Below are 17,461 nucleotides of genomic sequence, written 5' to 3'. Positions count from 1 at the left end.
TTATTTTGCCAGCGGGCCTGTATTTTTTAGAGGCGACCGCCCACCCTTGCCCGGCAGCATCAAGCTGCACAATAAAACCCCGATATAAATAATAAGATGCTCCGTTCCATGATATTCCTCCCGCCGCTTGCCAACATCAAATCACAAGTTTTGCAAATGCTTTTAAAAAAAGGAGATTCGGGAGAGAGAGAGAGAGAGAGAGAGAGAGAGAGAGAGAGAGAGAGGAACACACACAGAGAATTTGTACAGGATTGCTGCAATTGCATATTAATTTTTCATCCGGTGCTGCTTTAGATACGATCTGCTTGTATACCAACCTCGCAATCACCGCCGCTTTCAAATGAGGAAAGCTCAAATTCTGCGTTCGAAGAGGGAAAGGTTTAAGAGGGTCTTTAGCCAAATGTCTTGCGGCTGGTCCCCTCTTAAGATGGTGTCTGCCCCCCAGCCCAAACATTGGCTAAACCTGTGGCAGTTTGGAGTTGGCTACTGGTCACCGTTTTAATTTCCCCGCAATGCTTTTAATCTACTGCATTAAAGTTGTGAAAGACTCCCGGGAGAATTGCCACCTATTCTGTGTCTTTGATTGCCCTTTTGCAGGCAGAAATTCAACGGGTGCCGTTCCTCTTTGCAGACAATGGGTTTGTTGTTGTTTAGTCGTTTAGTCGTGTCCGACTCTTTGTGACCCCCTGGACCAGAGCACGCCAGGCACTCCTGTCTTCCACTGCCTCCCGCAGTTTGGTCAAACTCATGCTGGTAGCTTTGAGAACACTGTCCAACCATCTTGTCCTCTGTCGTCCCCTTCTCCTTGTGCCCTCCATCTTTCCCAACATCAGGGTCTTTTCCAGGGAGTCTTCTCTTCTCATGAGGTGGCCAAAGTATTGGAGCCTCAGCTTCACGATCTGTCCTTCCAGTGAGCACTCAGGGCTGATTTCCTTCAGAATGGAGAGGTTTGATCTTCTTGCAGTCCATGGGACTCTCAAGAGTCTCCTCCAGCACCAGAATTCAAAAGCATCCATTCTTCGGCGATCAGCCTTCTTTATGGTCCAGCTCTCACTTCCATACATCACTACTGGGAAAACCATGGCTTTAACTATACGGACCTTTGTTGGCAAGGTGATGTCTCTGCTTTTAGTACATGTCAATGGGTTAGTACATGTCAAACTACTAATTTAAACTCAGCTAATCATATGCAGATCAACGGGTTAAATCTGCATAGAATGAAAACAGATCAGAAGCTGCCTAATACTGAATCAAACCATCCGCTCCTCTAGTCCAGCGCAGTCTAAACTGACAGGCAAGAATCCTAGCATATCACTTAATAGTGTAACATTACAAAATAAGAATACAGGTCTCTGCCCCTAAGAGCTTCCAGTCTAAATGGTGGCAATGGGAAAGATGACAGCGAGGAAGGGAGGAAATCTGATTATCAAAGTATTATGTCCTTGGAAGATGCAACTATTAATGGCTGTTTGCCTTTAAATCTCAGTGGAACCTCTACATTAACAGAAAGTATACCTCTGAATATTACACTAAATGTAATGGTCCATTTAGGTAAGTATTGGTCACACCGAGCGGATTTTAGATAGGCCTCTGTCCCAGTCCTACCTGGGACAGGGAGGCTGTGGCTCCAGGAAGGCAACCCTGAGGGATCCCCGTCTCACCTTGCCGGTGGTCTCTGGGCCCTGGAATCCAGCCTGACCTTGCCACGGTGTCCCTGGTTTCTTTGCTGAATGGTCGCCCGGCCAGCACTTGCTTGCTCCTCTCGAAGGGGTGACCCCAGCGTGGCCCTCTCCATGGGCATCGGGGGTGTGGGGTTCGCCCACCAAGGGCTGTGTTGGCCAGCCAGGCTCCCTCCTGCGCTGGCGCGTGGGCAGGCAGCACGACATGGCCCTGCTTGGCTCCAGGGGCAAAGGCTGGGCTGACATGGCAGGCTCTGTGCCCTGGGCCTGCCTAGTGTGTGCCCTGGGCACCAGCAACCCATGCTATGCTGCTGAGCTCCAGTAGAGACATATACAGCGTCCTTCCCCACTTCCCAAGAAATCTCACCATATTGCAACTGCCCCACAGGCATGTCTAAATCTGCTGCTGCTGTTGTTGTTGTTGTTGTTGTTGTTGTTGTTGTTGTTGTTGTTGTTGATGTTGTTGTTCTTCTTCTTCTTCTTCTTCTTCTTCTTCTTCTTCTTCTTCTTCTTCTTCTTCTTCTTCTTTTGCTAATGGCATTTGTAGAGTTGATTGAGAAGACTGAGATTATCCTACATGCAGTAATAATCATCTGCAGAGGAGTTTGCTTGATTAGCGCGGATGCACAGTGGAACGAACAGGGTGGGTTGAAATAAAAGTTGGGGAACGAGTTACGTATAATCCTGGCACCCAGTTTATGGAGTCTGCACCCGCAGCCGCTCTGCTTAGCTCCTGTTATCATCAGCTGGAGCACTTTTTGGACATCTCTTCTTTCCCCTTCCTCTCTCTTTTTTTCATTGCTCCATTGTTTGGGGTTTGGGGCTCGTTCCCGCTGCGCACAATGACTCTATTCATACAAACCGTTGGCTCGGTGAAATAAATAAAGAAATGAAATTAAAAAGTGAATGATTAACCTCGAATGGAGGCAAAGAGCCCTGGGAACCTGTGGGCAGAAATGGGATCCAGAGCCTGAGGCGTCCAGCGCATGACTTTGGTGGTGGGGAAATTAAGGGAAGAATAGGTAATGAAACTTTCACTAAGCGGCTCGACTCTGGGCAAGCCAACCTGCTCTTTGAATTGCAGCAGCGGAGTTTCGAGTAACCTTGCTGTTGCCCTCCAGAGTTCCACTGCCATGCTTGTGAACGGTTGCTATAGAGATGTGTCACGCAGAAATCCGAGAGACACTGCTGCCATCCCCTGGGCAAGGCACAGATTGTCCCATTTTTGGACCACGACAGTACAGACCCCCTCCAGACAAGCTGTTTAATCAGGGTTCCTCCCGAGTTGATTGCACAAGGCTTATGAGGGGGCTAGACAGCGCCCGGCCTTTACAGAGCATTTGTTCTGCTTTGTTTACGGGGCAGTCATACAGCAATGAGCGTCCTGATTTATTTGCACAAAGCTATTTCGGTGGTTAAGGGATGCGGGTGGTGCTGTGGGTTAAACCACAGAGCCTAGGACTTGCTGATCAGAAGGTCGGCGGTTCGAATCCCCGCGATGGGGTGAGCTCCCATTGCTTGGTTCCTGCTCCTGCCAACCTAGCAGTTCGAAAGCACCTCAAAGTGCAAGTAGATAAATAGGTACCGCTCCAGCGGGAAGGTAAACGGCCTTTCCGTGCGCTGCTCTGGTTCGCCAGAAGCGGCTTAGTCATGCTGGCCACATGACCCGGAAGCTGTACGCCGGCTCCCTCGGTCAATAAAGCGAGATGAGCGCCGCAACCCCAGAGTCGGTCACGACTGGACCTAATGGTCAGGGGTCCCTTTACCTTTACCTTTTTATTTCGCTGGTGAGACTGCAGGCCGCTCCTGATATATTTTTTCTACAAAAATATTGCAGTATTATATTTTTCCTCCGCCTTTTCCTCCCATGAACTCAAGGTGGCACTGTTCCCCCCTTCCCCATTTTATCCTCACGACAAGCCTGAGAGGTAGGTTAGGCTGAGAAAACATGACTCTCGACTTGCTGACTTGCACTAAAAAGACTCAAATTTGTCTGTGGTACAAGGAGTCGGTGCATACCCCATCCCACCAAATGTTATGGCGCATTCTCCAGCTGCAGTTTTCAGTAGTTTTATAAAGAGCTGGGAATTGAGGGCTGAATAACAGGACATGTATATAAAATTAAGCATTGCCCAGCGCTGTTTCTTAATGAAGGAAAGGCAGATTCTGGAGAGGGGCAGAGAATCAAAAATAAATTTCCCGTCTGCAGCTTCTCTGCCCAAATGGGTGTCTCCCAATGCAGTTCAAATGAAAGCAGAACACAGATTTTTGGACCGCGGTGGTGCTGGGGTGGGAGTGGGGGAGGCAAACCAGAGAATCTGTAGACATAGAATGGGTTAAGTTACTTGCCCTGCTTCTTCACTCCAAATTCCTTCTCACCTCCCGAAACTGCTTTTTCAATGGCATCAGGGCTGTATGCCTGATGTATGCTGATGAGATGAATAGCTAGCTGCTTTCACTTCCAGCAGATTTTCCTTGCTCTAAGGCTGCCTTGGGGGGCCTCTCCTCCCCACCCGATGTTGCAAACATCATGCTAACCTGATGTGGACCATGAAACAAGGTGGCATTGCAACACGGGGAGAAAGGAAGACTTGGCTCCTGCCCACTTCTGAAATCTTAGGAGATGACGCTGACATCATCTTGGAAAAAAAGAGATGACTCCTACAGTCCTAAGCCGTGCAAATGTATTTTCAGGGGCACTAGCTCTTTAGCAAACAATTCCTCCCCTGTTGTTGCCTCTCCTCCTTTCGATCCTCCACATCGCTGCTTAAGAAGTGGTACCCAATGTTATGTACTGAAGTTCTCACCCTGGGCCAGCAGGGGGATACTGTAGATAGTTTTCACTCAGGTCCACATATGCAAATAAGGAATTGAAAGTGATGTTCAGTGATTGGATAGTTACAGAAAGTTGTTACTGTTTGTTATGTACTGAGTTGAATAGGATCCAAACTGCAGCAGTCTGATTGGTCCTAGAACAATAGGATCCAAAATGCAGCAGTCTGATTGGTCCTAGAACAATTGGATTCATAATGCAGCAGTCTGATTGGTCCTAGAACAATGCAGCAGTATGATTGGTTGGCAGGAACCACCCAATCCTGCTCCAGATAGAAGTGAATCCACAACCTGATTGGCTTACAGTAGAATTCCGGAATTAGCCAATCATGTACAGCCCATTGTGTAAATAATGTATATAAAGCAGATACTGTGAGGGGACTTTCATTCATTCCTCCTCACCACTATGAGCTGGATAAAGAGCATGAAATCACTTTGCGACTCTGAGTATATTTCACTGTTGCTTTGTAGTGGAGCTCTATATAAGCAGGTTGGCTGAACCCTTCAGCCCAGTTCTGTTCTGGCCTGCGAATAAACAAGAGCTGTCTAAGAATCGCTGTGTCGTCTGATATGTTCACCCACAACTTAACACCCAAACTTCTGCTGGTTCCTGGAGGCAGGATACATAAACCTGGAACTGGTGGTTTTGGAACAGAACACCAAACAAGACGTTGTTTCTTGCCTAGGTTTATTTGCCAACCTTTATTGAAAAGCAGTGTGATTTGGTTGGTGGTCACAACGATAGGCAGATTTGGATGCAATCTTCTCACCTTCATAAACAGCAGCTAGGAACAAGAGCTGGGCATCTATTGCGCCTCCCCTCCTGCTCTGGCAGGTTTTCTTTAAACCAGAATTCCCCACTACACACAACTCTATTTGACAATCATCGCTTAATATCCTAGCTGGGACACTAACAGCAAAGCAGAGTCCCCCTTTTGGAACTTAAAACAAACCAGGACTTTCCACATGAGGGTAGGGGTGAATTCATAGTTTTCACCTTTGTTTCAGGCTTCACAAACCATGGTTTCTGAACCAGGGACTGCTGCATCCAAACCGGACCATTGGCAGGGTGTTTAGACTGTGCAGCGGTTTGTGGGCTTCTCTCCGCCGTTTTCGGCTGCGCTGACGCTATTCTTGTCTGCTGAGCTTCATCGCCAGAAAGCTTAGCGTGCTAGCTAAGCTCGCGAAAGCAAGGGACAGCAGGGCGATATAAAAACTCTCTCCTAGGAAACTGACCAACTCAGCGTTCATCAGATCATCCATGTAGATCCGTTCGTTAACCGTCACAAAACACCAGCAACAGATTCCAATGAGGATTAGAAGGAAGATGCCTGAAGAGGGAGGGGAAAGAAAGGCCATTAGAAAGGTCTCGTTAGAGTCCAATTCTTCCTGTTTGTGTCATAGAGATGGAACAGGCAGGCAGGGCAGCTATGAGCTTATCTATTGACAGCTGTTGGTTCTGGAAAGCCATGCACAGTGCTTAAATTCCATCTATCTGTCTGTCTGTCTGTCTGTCTGTTATGTACTGAGTTGAATAGGATCCAAAGTGCAGCAGTATGATTGGTCCTAGAACAATAGGACCCAGATTGCAGCAGTCTGATTGGTCCACAGGAGCCACCCAATCCAGCTCCAGGTGGAAGTGAATCCACAACCTGATTGGCCTACAGGTGAATCCCAGAATTAGCCAATCACGTGGGGCCCATTATGTAAATAATGTATATAAAGCAGACATTCTGGGGAACTCCTATTCCTCCTCACCACTATGAGCTGAATAAAGAGCATGAAATCCACTCTCGACTCTGAGTATATTTCACTATCTATCCTGAGCCCTGCAGGATCAAGCCAGTGGCCCATTCTGGGTGATGCACAAGACTATTTAAAACAAATAAAATCTAAATGTCAGTTAAAAGCCATTCAACCAATAAAACAGTTCAGCAGCAATAAAAAGAAAACAGATTCCACCTAGAGTGTTGCACCCAAATGCCTGCATGAAAATGGGTATATTATTGCCTTCTGTTATGGAGAGGGATCGCCTTATCGCCAGAGGGTGTCAGTTCCACAACCAGGGAACCACCATGGAGAAGGCTCTAGCCCCCATCACTGCAAGAAGCTGCCTTATACAGTGTCAAACCATTGGTCCATTTTTTAATTATTTTTTTAAAGAAGAGTTTGGATTTGATATCCCGCTTTATCACTACCCAAAGGAGTCTCCAAGCGGCTCACAATCTCCTTTCCCTTCCTCCCCCACCACAAACACTCTGTGAGGTGAGTGAGGCTGAGAGACTTCAGAGAAGTGTGACTAGCCCAAAGTCACCCAGCAGCTGCATGTGGAGGAGCGGAGACGCGAACCCAGTTCCCCAGATTACAAGTCCACCGCTCTTAACCACCACACCACACTGGCTCTCACCATTGGTCCATTTGACGCAGTGTTGTCAACACTGACTGGCAGCAGCTCTCCAGAATTTCAGGTAAGGGTTGTTCCCAGTCCTACCTAGAGATGCCAGGGAAGGAAGCTGGGAGCCACTGTGTGGAAGACAGACCCTTTACAGTGGAGCTACAGCCTTTCCACAAAGGTTCAGCCCAGTTTGGGATTATTGATACCCTGTTGTTGATGTAAATGTGAGGCATGTAGGGTGTGAGAAAATTAATGCAGACAAATACGACAGCATTCTTAACCCCGTTGCCTGCTGGCAATCTATGCTTAGTTGAATTTGTCTGCATTAAATCCCCCACAATCCGCTTCTCACTATAGACTCAGCTATACAGCGGCAAATAAAACATTTTAAGTGTGTTCTAAGTACAATATACAATGTGACACTAGACGGTGATGGCAAAACTTATGGAAAACTCACTGTATTTTTAAAAACACTTATGAAAAGCATTTTCAAAACAGTTTTTATATGTTTGTAGATTCCACCAGCATGGCATGCAAAGTTTTATTAAACTACTCTCAGTCACATTGTAACCTCACAGTGCCCAATTGGAGAGAAATGGGTGGGTCAGGTATAAATTAAATTTAAAATCTACTCTGCCTTCTCTTTGTGGATAAATGTGCAAGGCACATCCAGAAAATTTATACCCATTACGTTTGTTCTCTCACTGACACCTAGATTTTGACTGTGGGCTCTTTGGGAATTTTCTGTGTCTTGTGCCTTATTCACTGGTGCATCTTCCACAACAACCATGAAAACTATCAAGACCTGCAATAACACATTGCTGTGTGGGGTGTTCCTGTCCAGGGTTCAAGCCAGCCATGCCCTCTCCCAGATTTCCCCATTGCATTCCTCCACCTCAGTTTTCCATTCCCCACAACAGTCACTTATTGTTCTGTGAGCCATGGAACACGTCGAGTCGCGACAAAGCGCGCAAGGGCCGCTCTCTTCTGTGAGCCTGCTATGCATGCAAACTGAAGATTTCCCTTGCTCAATTTTTTTAATACCAATGCAATTATGCGTTGAGTTGAAACTGTCCCTTATGCAAAAGAACCGACAAGTCTACGTAGAAACTGGCAAATTACCTGACAAAATGTGCAGGGAAGTAGCAACGGCTGTTTTATGTTTGCCTAGGATCTCAATCTCCATGAAATCCAGGAGAAAAGCCGCAAAGCCCAAGAACATGCCCACGAAACAAATGCTGATAAACCACGGCACGAAAGCAGTGTTGGGAAAGAAATGAACATCCGCTGTCGGAATAGAAAGGAGAGGGAAATTCATATGGCAAACTGTAAAGGTAAAGGTACCCCTGACAGTTAGGTCCAGTCGTGGACGACTCTGGGGTTGCGGCACTCATCTCGCTTTATTGGCCGAGGGAGCTGGCATACAGCTTCCGGGTCATGTGGCCAGCATGACTCAGCCGCTTCTGACGAACCAGAGCAGAGCACGGAAATGCTGTTTACCTTCCTGCTGGAGTGGTGCCTATTTATCTACTTGCACTTTGACGTGCTTTCGAACTCCTAGGTTGGCAGGAGCTGGGACCGAACAACGGGAGCTCACCCCGTCGTGGGGATTCAAACCGCCAACCTTCTGATCGGCAAGCCCTAGGCTCTGTAAAGCACAACGCATCTGCTCAAAAAACGGAATCAATTCGTACCCATTTTTTCACCCAAACTGCCAAAGCCTCCCCCCAAAAAGATTTGGGGTCCCTTGGTACAGAATCCCCACCCACCCTGAAACAGCGCAGGAGCAGGGACTGTTTGGGAGAGAAGGCCCTCTTACGAATGCGTGTGCCGTTGGGTTGCTCTGTCTCGTACACTTCCATCACGTCGGGCACCCCGAAATCGTACGTCACCCACCGCTTTGGCTGCCTGGTGTACGGATATTGAACCACGGCCACCCACTTGAGCAGGGAAATGGCCACGCAGAGGCTAGCCAGGCTCAGGCATTGCATCAGAGCGGCCAGCAGGCAGTAGATGGTGGACAGAGACAAGCCGTTGAGCTGTTCGTGGACGGAGCGGGCCCGCACGCCTTTCGACGCCAGCAGGACACTCAGCACCTCTGCAGACTGGATCGATTCTTGGTGCGACTTGCACACGTGGGCCTCCTGCAAAGACAAAGGGTGGGGCCAGTTCCATACATGCCAGAGACGCTCGGGTTGAGGTTTCTGCGTTGCAGGGGGTTGGACTAGAGGACCTCCAGGGGTCCCTTCCAACTCTCTGGTTCTCTGTGTCCTGCCCACTGTGGCTCTCAATGCACCCAGGAAGCTATTTTTCACAATTCATAGAATCATAGAGTTGGAAGAGACCACAAGGGCCATCGAGTCCAACCCCCTGCCAAGCAGGAAACACCATCAGAGCACTCCTGACATATGGTTGTCAAAGAAGGAGACTCCACCACACTCCTTGGCAGCAAATTCCACTGTCAAACAGCTCTTACTGTCAGGAAGTTCTTCCTAGTGTTTAGGTGGAATCTTCTTTCTTGTAGTTTGGATCCATTGCTCCGTGTCTGCTTCTCTGGAGCAGCAGAAAACAACCTTTCTCCCTCCTCTATGTGACATCCTTTTATATATTTGAACGTGGCTATCATATCACCCCTTAACCTCCTCTTCTCCAGGCTAAACATGCCCAGCTCCCTTAGCCGTTCCTCATAAGGCATCGTTTCCAGGCCTTTGACCATTTTGGTTGCCCTCCTCTGGACACGTTCCAGTTTGTCAGTGTCCTTCTTGAATTGTGGTGCCCAGAACTGGACACAGTACTCCAGGTGAGGTCTGACCAGAGCAGAATACAGTGGCAATATTACTTCCCTTGATCTAGATGCTATACTCCTATTGATGCAGCCCAGAATTGCATTGGCTTTTTTAGCTGCCGTGTCACACTGTTGGCTCATGTCAAGTTTGTGGTCAACCAAGACTCCTAAATCCTTTTCACATGTACTGCTCTCAAGCCAGGTGTCACCCATCTTGTATTTGTGCCTCTCATTTTTTTTGCCCAAGTGCAATACTTTACATTTCTCCCTGTTAAAGTTCATCTTGTTTGTTTTGGCCCAGGTCTCTAATCTGTCAAGGTCGTTTTGAAGTGTGATCCTGTCCTCTGGGGTGTTAGCCACCTCTCCCAGTTTGGTGTCATTTGCAAATTTGATCAGGATGCCCTTGAGTCCATCATCCAAGTCGTTGATAAAGATGTTGAATAAGACCGGGCTGCAGGCCTCCTTCCCGTGGAAAATCTGAAGCTGTCTTTGGCCCCATGTGCATACCTCGAAAGTATCCCAGAAAAACATTTCTCCGACGCAAATAGGGATGTCCTATTCCTCCTCCACCACCACCACCATCATTTTATTATTTAGACCCCGCCCATCTGACTGGGTTGGCCCAGCCACTCTGGATGGCCTCCGACATACATAAAAACATAATTAAATGCTTTAAAAAAACATCCCTATACAGGACTGCCTTCAGATGTTTTCTGAAGGTTGCCTAGTTACTGATCTCCTTGGCTCTGGGGGTCGGATAACTCTAGACCCGCGGTTCCCAACATGGGGCATATTAAGGGGGGGGGCAATTCGAGAACGAGTTATTAACAGTTAATGGCCTTTTAGGCTTCCTCCACGTGAACAGGAGTTCACTATTTGAATAATAAGAATTACCGTATTTTTTGCACCATAACACTCACTTTTTTCCTCCTAGAAAGTAAGGGGAAATGTCTGTGCGTGTTATGGAGCGAGTGCCTGCGGGTGGCGGGGGGGATCTGCTGCAGTCGTGAGCAGAGGATCCATGGTTCCCCTTCCTTCCCTCCTCCGTGGTTACAAAGCATGGATCCACATGGATCCTCAGGATTTTTGCATTGGGCTACTCCAAACTCACTGTCAGATCACATGTCTGTGGCCACAGCATGAACCACAAAAATCATATATCCACTATTTCGTTTAGAATATTTTTTTCTTGTTTTCTTCCTCTAAAAACTATGTGCGTGTTATGGTCTGGTGCGTGTTATAGAGCGAAAAATACGGTATATGTCACAGGGGGTGGTGGGTGGCACCAGCATTTGAGCAATGCTTAGGTGAGGCATGGCAAAAAAAACCCCCAAAAAACCAACAACGTTGGGAACCACTGCTTTAGACCCTCCAACATAATAATAATAATAATAATAATAATAATAATAATAATAATAATAATAATAAATTATTTGTACCCTGTGGCTTCCAACAGAGATTAAAAATAGGGACATCATAAGGGAAGGTGGGACATTCCAGGCTCAAAAAATTTACGGCTTCTGTAAATCTGGGATTGTCTCTGGAAAATAGGGATACTTGGGAGGGATATCCCATTTTTTTATCATGAGAGAACGGCCGCCATATAGGTTGTGGCTCCTGTGTCTGCGAACCTTGGGGAAGGGCGCCATCTTGTCCTCCGCCTCAGGCCGCGAAATGTCTTGGGAAGGCCCTGCGAGAAGCCCATGCTTCCTAGGGCCTCAATCCGAGGCCTAACCTCTCATTTATGGCATGGATTCTGGACTCTGGCCTCATGGCTTGCTCCAGCCTTCGGAAAGGCCTTCGCTTTGCCACATACACGGACGCCCGAGGCGCAAGGCTTTCGCCTGCGCACCAACGATGCCGGCGCCTCAGGCCTGTTCCTCAGGCCCAGCCTCAACTGTTGCGCGCCCAAGGGGGTTTGCGCTCTCCAGCCCCAACCACAACCTCCCCACGGTCGCCTTGCGCCCTGCGCATGGCGGCTCACCGGGACTTCGTTCTGTACCGACATGGCTGCGCGTTTCCCTCCAGTCCCATGTGGCTGTGCGCAGACCAGCGCGCGTGGAAGCGACAGCAGGTCAGAGAACCTCTGTGGCAAAACAATGGAAGGGCAACTGTTCTGTTGCCACAACTGCCGGCGCATCGATCACATCAGCGCCAGGGATGGGGAACCGTAGGCCCGCCACATGGCCGAACGGTGGAACTTGCTCCCTCGAGAGGCAGAGATGGCCGCCAGCTTGGATACCTTTATGATCACTGCTCTATAGCAATTGTTGTTATACAATTCTATTCACCATATAGATGGGCTTATGAAGCATTTCTGTATCCTTCTGATGTGCTGAAGAATTCCACGAAACAGTGGGTATATCCTGAGGTTGAATCCTGACAAGACAGAAGTACTGTTTTTGGGGGACGAGACGCGGGCGGGTGTGGAGGATTCCCTGATCCTGAATGGGGTAACTGTGCCCCTGAAGGACCAGGTGCGCAGCCTGGGAGTCATTTTGGACTCACAGCTGTCCATGGAGGCGCAGGTCAATTCCCTGTCCAGGACAGCTGTCTACCAGCTCCATCTGGCATGCAGGATGAGACCCTCCCTGCCCGCGGACTGTCTCGCCAGAGTGGTGCATGCTCTGGTTATCTCCCGCTTGGACTACTGCAATGTGCTCTATGTGGGGCTACCTTTGAAGGTGACCCAGAAACTGCAACTAATCCAGAATGCGGCAGCTAGACTGGTGACTGGGAGCGGCTGCCGAGACCACATAACACCAGTCCTGAGAGATCTGCATTGGCTCCCAGTACGTTTCCGAGCACAATTCAAAGTGTTGGTGCTGACCTTTAAAGCCCTAAACTTATACTGGGCCTCAGCCCAGTATACCTGAAGGAGCATCTCCACCTCCATCGTTCTGCCTGGACGCTGAGGTCCAGCGCCGAGGGCCTTCTGGTGGTTCCCTCATTGCGAGAAGCCAAGTTACAGGGAACCAGGCAGAGGGCCTTCTCGGTGGTGGCACCCGCCCTGTGGAACGCCCTCCCATCAGATGTCAGAGAACAACTACCCGACTTTTGGACGACATCTGAAGGCAGCCCTGTTTAAGGAAACTTTTAATGTTTAATAGGTTATTGTATTTTAGTGTTCTGTTGGAAGCCGCCCAGAGTGGCTGGAGAAACCCAGCCAGATGGGCGGGGTATAAATATATTATTATTATTATTATTATTATTATTATTATTATTATTATTATTATTATGTACTTCTGTCAAAAATACCTGTTGGAGCACTTGAATCTAAGTGCCGTCCTGCTCAGAAGTTGAACTGAAGTGTTCCAAGTCGGCGTTCCTTCAGGTATACTGGGCCTTTGAGGCCGTTTTGGGCTTTAAAGGTCAGCACCAACACTTTGAATTGTGCTCGGAAATGTACTGGGAGCCAGTGTAGGTCTTTCAGGACCAGTGTTATGTGGTCTCGGCGGCCGCTCCCAGTCCCCAGTCTAGCTGCCACATTCTGGATTAGTTGTAGTTTCTGGGTCACCTTCAAAGGTAGCCCCACGTAGAGCGCATGGTAGTAGTCCAAGCGAGAGATAACCAGAGCATGCACCACTCTGGTGAGACAGTCCACAGGCAGGGAGGGTCTCAGCCTGCGTACCAGATGGAGCTGATAAACAGCTATTATGAAGTATATACAGTGGTGCCTCGCAAGACGAAAATAATCCGTTCCGCGAGTCTCTTCGTCTAGCGGTTTTTTTGTCTTGCGAAGCAACCCTATTAGCGGCTTAGCGCTATTAGCAGTTTAGCGGCTATTAAAGGCTTAGCGGCTAAAAGGCTATTAGCGGCTTAGAAAAAAGGGGGGGGGAGTGAAAAAAAATGGCAAGACTCGCAAGACTTTTTCGTCTTGCGAAGCAAGCCCATAGAGAAATTCGTCTAGCGAAGCAACGCAAAAACGGAAAACCCTTTCGTCTAGCGGGTTTTTCGTCTTGCGGGGCACCACTGTACATTCAGTGAGCCCCAGAAACCAGACCCGGTGAGAAAATGTGCTGTGTATTAAATAGCCAGTGGCACTGCATCTATAATGTTAGACACCTTTGTTGAATTTTGTGTGCAACACTGCTATTTCTAATTATCTGGGAAGATGCGCTATCTGGGTAGTTTTTCTGCCCTAAAATCGTGAGCCTGTTTGAGGAGTTGACAGTGTGGTGCTGTGGGTCCAATGGTATCCTTGTGGTCCTCCTCTGGCACCCACAAAGCCCTCCGCCACCTGTGTAAAAAAGGACTTCCTTTTGTTTCTCTGGAGCCTTCCGTTCAACTTTATTGTTTGCTTGTTTTTAAATAATTTTTTATTAGGTTTTACAATTCCATCATTATAATAACATATCAAATCACATACTGAAGAGTCCCCAGATTCCCCCCCCCCCAACTTCTCTCAACTTCTTATTCTGGTTTTTAACACATTTCCTTCCCCTGCTTGCTATATTACCCTTTATATCAAATTCTTTATATCCATGAAGGGGGGATTGTGTGGTCTCCGAGAAGGCTGATCGATCGCCAAATGATTTATATCTGTGGAATACAGTTCATTTACATTGCAATATTGCAAACAGTCTGCCCAACAATCTATAGTAACAACTCAACAACGTGGAAGACACTGCGTCACTAAATCTCAAAAGAAAGGTTTGGACAACAGCCCGGATGGGAGTGATTTAACAACTTGGGAGTTGCTGCATCATTTAAATTCAAATGATAAACCTGGATTGGAATGAAGTCAGGAAAAGCTGCTCTGGTAAATAGACAGTTGAAAAGATATATATTTACAAATAAAGCTGTATTCGGTGGATGGAAGGACATATGATTTTTTACATGATTGAGAATCGTATAGCCAGGGACAAATAACTTTAAAGCGTTAAGACCAGAAGGCAGAAAATATGAAAACAACGAGAAGAGGCAGCACGTGTAGACACAAAGTCAGAAAAGCTAAAGCACAGAATGAACTCAGGCTTGCTAGAGAGGTTAAAAGCAACAAAAAAGGCTTTTATGGGTATGTTCGTAGCAAAAGGAAGAACAAAGAAACTGTGGGGTCACTCAGAGGAGAAGATGGTGAAATGCAAACAGGGGACACAGAAAGGGCTGAACTACTCAATGCCTTCTTTGCCTCAGTCTTCTCCGATAAAGAAAACAATGCCCGACCTGAAGAATTTGGAGCAAATGATTCAGCAAAGGAAACACAGCCCAGAATAACTAAGGAGATAGTACAAGAATATTTGGCTAGTTTAGATGTATTCAAGTCTCCAGGGCCAGATGAACTGCATCCAAGAGTATTAAAAGAACTGGCAGATGTGATCTCAGAACCACTGGCAGTCATCTTTGAGAATTCCTGGAGAACAGGCGAAGTCCCGGCAGACTGGAGGAGGGCAAATGTTGTCCCTATTTTCAAAAAGGGGAAAAGAGAGGACCCAAATAATTACCGCCCAGTCAGTCTGACATCAATACCAGGGAAGATTCTGGAGCAGATCATTAAGCAAACAGTCTGTGAGCACCTAGAAAGGAATGCTGTGATCACCAATAGTCAGCATGGATTTCTGAAAAATAAGTCATGTCAGACTAACCTGATCTCGTTTTTTGACAGAATTACAAGCCTGGTAGATGAAGGGAACGCAGTGGATGTAGCCTACCTTGATTTCAGCAAGGCATTTGACAAGGTGCCCCATGATATTCTTGTAAAGAAGCTGGTAAAATGCGGTCTTGACTATGCTACCACTCAGTGGATTTGTAACTGGCTGACTGACCGAACCCAAAGGGTACTCATCAATGGTTCCTCTTCATCCTGGAGAAGAGTGACTAGTGGGGTGCCACAGGGTTCTGTCTTGGGCCCGGTCTTATTCAACATCTTTATCAACGACTTGGATGATGGACTCAAGGGCATCCTGATCAAATTTGCAGATGACACCAAACTGGGAGGGGTGGCTAACACCCCAGAGGACAGGATCACACTTCAAAACGACCTTGACAGATTAGAGAACTGGGCAAAAACAAACAAGATGAATTTTAACAGGGAGAAATGTAAAGTATTGCACTTGGGCAAAAAAAATGAGAGGCACAAATACAAGATGGGTGACACCTGGCTTGAGAGCAGTACATGTGAAAAGGATCTAGGAGTCTTGGTTGACCACAAACTTGACATGAGCCAACAGTGTGACGCGGCAGCTAAAAAAGCCAATGCAATTCTGGGCTGCATCAATAGGAGTATAGCATCTAGATCAAGGGAAGTAATAGTGCCACTGTATTCTGCTCTGGTCAAACCACACCTGGAGTACTGTGTCCAGTTCTGGGCACCACAATTCAAGAGGGACACTGACAAACTGGAACGTGTCCAGAGGAGGGCAACCAAAATGGTCAAAGGCCTGGAAACGATGCCTTATGAGGAACGGCTAAGGGAGCTGGGCATGTTTAGCCTGCAGAAGAGGAGGTTAAGGGGTGATATGATAGCCATGTTCAAATATATAAAAGGATGTCACATAGAGGAGGGAGAAAGGTTGTTTTCTGCTGCTCCAGAGAAGCGGACACGGAGCAATGGATCCAAACTACAAGAAAGAAGATTCCACCTAAACATTAGGAAGAACTTCCTGACAGTAAGAGCTGTTCGACAGTGGAATTTGCTGCCAAGGAGTGTGGTGGAGTCTCCTACTTTAGAGGTCTTTAAGCAGAGGCTTGACAACCATATGTCAGGAGTGCTCTGATGGTGTTTCCTGCTTGGCAGGGGGTTGGACTCGATGGCCCTTGTGGTCTCTTCCAACTCTATGATTCTATGATTCTATGATTCTTCTATGATTCTAGGCAGGACTGAAGATTTGGAGATATGCTTCAGAAGTCCAGACTATGGGGAGCCCGGAAAAATTAATAATTACAATTTGGACTACAATTTGGTCTTGTTTTATTTTAGTTTCTTGTTTTTAATTCGATTATGATGTGGATATGTTGATTGGCTGTTTTTATTGGAAAATCAATAAAAATGTTTTTTTTATAAAAAAAATCTGTATATCCAATAGTATTTTCTTATCCTTTTTACATCAGTTGCAAGTGTTTACTCAACTTTATTGAATGCCCCCCAATTCCAAATATTACATCAAAGCCCTCATCATGCTGTCTGGGAGTTTCCTCTGCTTTTCTGACACTTCTCTCTTCTCCTGAAACTTTATTTTATTTTATTTTTTGGAGTTCTGCAAACCTGCAGGTTTGTTCAGTCCTACCAATACCTCTCTCTTGTGGACAGTGACACTGGTTTGACTATAGAAACAATGGCATTCATGGTGTAAAAAGGAGCAGAGGGAATGATGACACCACTTAACAAACAAAAAAATTATTTGTTATATATGTATTTGCTTACTTTTTTTTTTACACACTATTTTGGCCTTCCGCCAAGAAATCAGGTGATTTCTTCACCTGAGTCTCCTGTTTTAATTTGATTGTTTTATTGCATAGTTTATAAAGAGACCACTTCATTATGTATTTTAATTGTTCTGGTATTTTTTTAAAAAAATGGAGGCGACGACACCTGTCTTCTGATTCTGTACGATACTGAACAAGCATAAGAAAGTACATAAAACGACACCGCATTTTAATAATGTTTTACGGTTGGCATTTGGGTTTTGTAAACTGCTTAGAAGCCATCGAGGCATATAAATTATAATATATTTTATACAGTATATTACTTTATATAATATATTAAAATATATTAAGTGGCATATAAATGAAATGACAAGGAGGAAAACAAAAACTCGATGGAGACACCCG

The 17,461-nt window shown here is 46.6% G+C and overlaps 1 protein-coding gene across 6 annotated transcripts; it reads right to left on the bottom strand.

The window, feature by feature from the left end:
- Nucleotides 1–5,182: 5,182 nt before the first annotated feature.
- Nucleotides 5,183–12,083, bottom strand: LOC309540070 (uncharacterized protein). 6 transcript variants are annotated; one of them, XM_082236718.1, is made up of 4 exons: nt 11,983–12,083; nt 8,726–9,050; nt 8,029–8,193; nt 5,183–5,842 (listed from the first exon to the last, which is right to left on the bottom strand). In XM_082236718.1, exons 1-4 carry the CDS (start codon nt 12,004–12,006, stop codon nt 5,640–5,642), a joined length of 717 nt encoding a protein of 238 aa, XP_082092844.1. In that variant the 5' UTR covers nt 12,007–12,083; the 3' UTR covers nt 5,183–5,639. The 6 variants fall into 6 exon arrangements, with proteins under 6 accessions (XP_082092844.1, XP_082092842.1, XP_082092846.1 ...); XM_082236716.1 differs by lacking the exon at nt 11,983–12,083 and adding an exon at nt 11,676–11,910; XM_082236720.1 differs by lacking the exon at nt 11,983–12,083 and adding an exon at nt 11,323–11,596.
- Nucleotides 12,084–17,461: the final 5,378 nt, after the last annotated feature.

The sequence above is a fragment of the Podarcis vaucheri genome (genome assembly GCF_965113315.1).
Source record: "Podarcis vaucheri genome assembly, chromosome: 9".
NCBI lineage: Eukaryota > Metazoa > Chordata > Lepidosauria > Squamata > Lacertidae > Podarcis > Podarcis vaucheri.
The sequence above is the reverse complement of the archived record's forward strand: the minus strand, read 5'-3'. Positions and strand labels throughout refer to the sequence as shown.